This window comes from Oncorhynchus gorbuscha, unplaced genomic scaffold, assembly GCF_021184085.1.
Source record: "Oncorhynchus gorbuscha isolate QuinsamMale2020 ecotype Even-year unplaced genomic scaffold, OgorEven_v1.0 Un_scaffold_2171, whole genome shotgun sequence".
NCBI lineage: Eukaryota > Metazoa > Chordata > Actinopteri > Salmoniformes > Salmonidae > Oncorhynchus > Oncorhynchus gorbuscha.
This window is the reverse complement of record NW_025746748.1, coordinates 77501-82500: the sequence shown is the minus strand read 5'-3', so window position 1 is coordinate 82500 and position 5000 is coordinate 77501. Positions and strand designations below refer to the sequence as shown.

The 5000-nt window shown below is 40.0% G+C and overlaps 1 protein-coding gene across 1 annotated transcript in view; it reads left to right on the top strand.

Moving 5' to 3' along the window:
- Positions 1-121: 121 nt before the first annotated feature.
- The window catches only part of LOC124025099 (MHC class II transactivator-like), a 24142-nt gene continuing 19263 nt past the window's right edge, over positions 122-5000 (top strand). Inside the window, 1 exon segment of the mRNA XM_046338765.1 lies at positions 122-193. Within this exon segment, the coding sequence (XP_046194721.1) occupies positions 122-193 (72 nt within the window).

Here is a 5000-nt window from a genome sequence, read left to right as displayed (position 1 = left end):
AACAGATAGTTGGGACATTTTTCAAAACCTACAACTCTACCTGTTTCTCCAACCAATTAGACGTTGTCTCAACAGGAGATGGAGGCGGGCCTATTAGCCTGGCGTCCCCTACTATGTTGACATGCGATTGGTCCAGAGGCAGATCCTGATTGGCTCAGGGAAGAACACCAGCAAGTGCCTGGAGAAAGATTTGGTCTACAGGCTTATCGGAGACACTATTAGAGTCTAGGCTGTCGTTAGGCACCTACAGAGACACTATTAGTATTTAGTCTACAGGCTGTCATCACCTACAGAGACACTAGGATTTAGTCACAGGCTGTCATCACCTACAGAGACACTATTAGTATTTAGTCTACAGGCTCATCACCTACAGTTTAGTATTTAGTCTACAGGCTGTCATCACCTACAGAGACACTATTAGTATTTAGTCTACAGGCTGTCATCACCTACAGAGACACTATTAGTATTTAGTCTACAGGCTGTCATCACCTACAGAGACACTATTAGTATTTAGTCTACAGGCTGTCATCACCTACAGAGACACTATTAGTATTTAGTCTACAGGCTGTCATCACCTACAGAGACACTATTAGTATTTAGTCTACAGGCTGTCATCACCTACAGAGACACTATTAGTATTTAGTCTACAGGCTGTCATCACCTACAGAGACACTATTAGTATTTAGTCTACAGGCTGTCATCACCTACAGAGACACTATTAGTATTTAGTCTACAGGCTGTCATCACCTACAGAGACACTATTAGTATTTAGTCTACAGGCTGTCATCACCCTACAGAGACACTATTAGTATTTAGTCTACAGGCTGTCATCACCTACAGAGACACTATTAGTATTTAGTCTACAGGCTGTCATCACCTACAGAGACACTATTAGTATTTAGTCTACAGGCTGTCATCACCTACAGAGACACTATTAGTATTTAGTCTACAGGCTGTCATCACCTACAGAGACACTATTAGTATTTAGTCTACAGGACTGTCATCTGTCATCACCTACAGAGACACTATTAGTATTTAGTCTACAGGCTGTCATCACCTACAGAGACACTATTAGTATTTAGTCTACAGGCTGTCATCACCTACAGAGACACTATTAGTATTTAGTCTACAGGCTGTCATCACCTACAGAGAGACACTATTAGTATTTAGTCTACAGGCTGTCATCACCTACAGAGACACTATTAGTATTTAGTCTACAGGCTGTCATCACCTACAGAGACACTATTAGTATTTAGTCTACAGGCTGTCATCACCTACAGAGACACTATTAGTATTTAGTCTACTGTCATCACCTACAGAGACACTATTAGTATTTAGTCTACAGGCTGTCATCACCTACAGAGACACTATTAGTATTTAGTCTACAGGCTGTCATCACCTACAGAGACACTATTAGTATTTAGTCTACAGGCTGTCATTTAGTCTACAGGCTCATCACCTACAGAGACACTATTAGTATTTAGTCTACAGGCTGTCATCACCTACAGAGACACTATTAGTATTTAGTCTACAGGCTGTCATCACCTACAGAGACACTATTAGTATTTAGTCTACAGGCTGTCGTCACCTACAGAGACACTATTAGTCTACAGGCTGTCATCACCTACAGAGACACTATTAGTATTTAGTCTACAGGCTGTCATCACCTACAGAGACACTATTAGTATTTAGTCTACAGGCTGTCATCACAGAGACACTACTACAGAGACACAGAGACACTATTAGTATTTAGTCTACAGGCTGTCATCACCTACAGAGACACTATTAGTATTTAGTCACTGTCATCACCTAGTATTTAGTCTACAGGCTGTCATCACCTACAGAGACACTATTAGTATTTAGTCTACAGGCTGTCGTCACCTACAGAGACACTATTAGTATTTAGTCTACAGGCTGTCATCACCTACAGAGACACTATTAGTATTTAGTCTACAGGCTGTCATCACCTACAGAGACACTATTAGTATTTAGTCTACAGGCTGTCATCACCTACAGAGACACTATTAGTATTTAGTCTACAGGCTGTCATCACCTAGAGACACTATTAGTATTTAGTCTACAGGCTGTCATCACCTACAGAGACACTATTAGTATTTAGTCTACAGGCTGTCATCACCTACAGTATTAGTATTTAGTCTACAGGCTGTCATCACCTACAGAGACACTATTAGTATTTAGTCTACAGGCTGTCATCACCTACAGAGACACTATTAGTATTTAGTCTACAGGCTGTCATCACCTACAGAGACACTATTAGTATTTAGTCTACAGGCTGTCATCACCTACAGAGACACTATTAGTATTTAGTCTACAGGCTGTCATCACCTACAGAGACACTATTAGTATTTAGTCTACAGGCTGCTGTCATCACCTACAGAGACACTATTAGTATTTAGTCTACAGGCTGTCATCACCTACAGAGACACTATTAGTATTTAGTCTACAGGCTGTCATCACCTACAGAGACACTATTAGTATTTAGTCTACAGGCTGTCATCACCTACAGAGACACTATTAGTATTTAGTCTACAGGCTGTCATCACCTACAGAGACACTATTAGTATTTAGTCTACAGGCTGTCATCACCTACAGAGACACTATTAGTATTTAGTCTACAGGCTGTCATCACCTACACCTACAGAGACACTATTAGTATTTAGTCTACAGGCTGTCATCACCTACAGAGACACTATTAGTATTTAGTCTACAGGCTGTCATCACCTACAGAGACACTATTAGTATTTAGTCTACAGGCTGTCATCACCTACAGAGACACTATTAGTATTTAGTCTACAGGCTGTCATCACCTACAGAGACACTATTAGTATTTAGTCTACAGGCTGTCATCACCAGAGACACTATTAGTATTTAGTCAGAGATCACCTACAGAGACACTATTAGTATTTAGTCTACAGGCTGTCATCACCTACAGAGACACTATTAGTATTTAGTCTACAGGCTGTCATCACCTACAGAGACACTATTAGTATTTAGTCTACAGGCTGTTCACCTACAGAGACACTATTAGTATTTAGTCTACAGGCTGTCATATTAGTATTTAGTCTACAGGCTGTCATCACCTACAGAGACACTATTAGTATTTAGTCTACAGGCTGTCATTTAGTCACAGGCTGTCATCACAGAGACACTATTAGTATTTAGTCTACAGGCTGTCATCACCTACAGAGACACTATTAGTATTTAGTCTACAGGCTGTCATCACCTACAGAGACACTATTAGTATTTAGTCTACAGGCTGTCATCACCTACAGAGACACTATTAGTATTTAGTCTACAGGCTGTCATCACCACCTAGAGAGACACTATTAGTATTTAGTCTACAGGCTGTCATCACCTACAGAGACACTATTAGTATTTAGTCTACAGGCTGTCATCACCTACAGAGACACTATTAGTATTTAGTCTACAGGCTGTCATCACATCTACAGAGACACTATTAGTATTTAGTCTACAGGCTGTCATCACCTACAGAGACACTATTAGTATTTAGTCTACAGGCTGTCATCACCTACAGAGACACTATTAGTATTTAGTCTACAGGCTGTCATCACCTACAGAGACACTATTAGTATTTAGTCTACAGGCTGTCATCACACCTACAGAGACACTATTAGTATTTAGTCTACAGGCTGTCATCACCTACAGAGACACTATTAGTATTTAGTCTATGTCATCACCTACAGAGACACTATTAGTATTTAGTCTACAGGCTGTCATCACCTACAGAGACACTATTAGTATTTAGTCTACAGGCTGTCATCACCTACAGAGACACTATTAGTATTTAGTCTACAGGCTGTCATCACCTACAGAGACACTATTAGTATTTAGTCTACAGGCTGTCATCACCTACAGAGACACTATTAGTATTTAGTCTACAGGCTGTCATCACCTACAGAGACACTATTAGTATTTAGTCTACAGGCTGTCATCACCTACAGAGACACTATTAGTATTTAGTCTACAGGCTGTCATCACCTACAGAGACACTATTAGTATTTAGTCTACAGGCTGTCATCACCTACAGAGACACTATTAGTATTTAGTCTACAGGCTGTCATCACCTACAGAGACACTATTAGTATTTAGTCTACAGGCTGTCATCACCTACAGAGACACTATTAGTATTTAGTCTACAGGCTGTCATCACCTACAGAGACACTATTAGTATTTAGTCTACAGGCTGTCATCACCTACAGAGACACTATTAGTATTTAGTCTACAGGCTGTCATCACCTACAGAGACACTATTAGTATTTAGTCTACAGGCTGTCATCACCTACAGAGACACTATTAGTATTTAGTCTACAGGCTGTCATCACCTACAGAGACACTATTAGTATTTAGTCTACAGGCTGTCATCACCTACAGAGACACTATTAGTATTTAGTCTACAGGCTGTCATCACCTACAGAGACACTATTAGTATTTAGTCTACAGGCTGTCATCACCTACAGAGACACTATTAGTATTTAGTCTACAGGCTGTCATCACCTACAGAGACACTATTAGTATTTAGTCTACAGGCTGTCATCACCTACAGAGACACTATTAGTATTTAGTCTACAGGCTGTCATCACCTACAGAGACACTATTAGTATTTAGTCTACAGGCTGTCATCACCTACAGAGACACTATTAGTATTTAGTCTACAGGCTGTCGTTACCTACAGAGACACTATTAGTATTTAGTCTACAGGCTGTCATCACCTACAGAGACACTATTAGTATTTAGTCTACAGGCTGTCATCACCTACAGAGACACTATTAGTATTTAGTCTACAGGCTGTCATCACCTACAGAGACACTATTAGTATTTAGTCTACAGGCTGTCATCACCTACAGAGACACTATTAGTATTTAGTCTACAGGCTGTCATCACCTACAGAGACACTATTAGTATTTAGTCTACAGGCTGTCATCACCTACAGAGACACTATTAGTATTTAGTCTACAGGC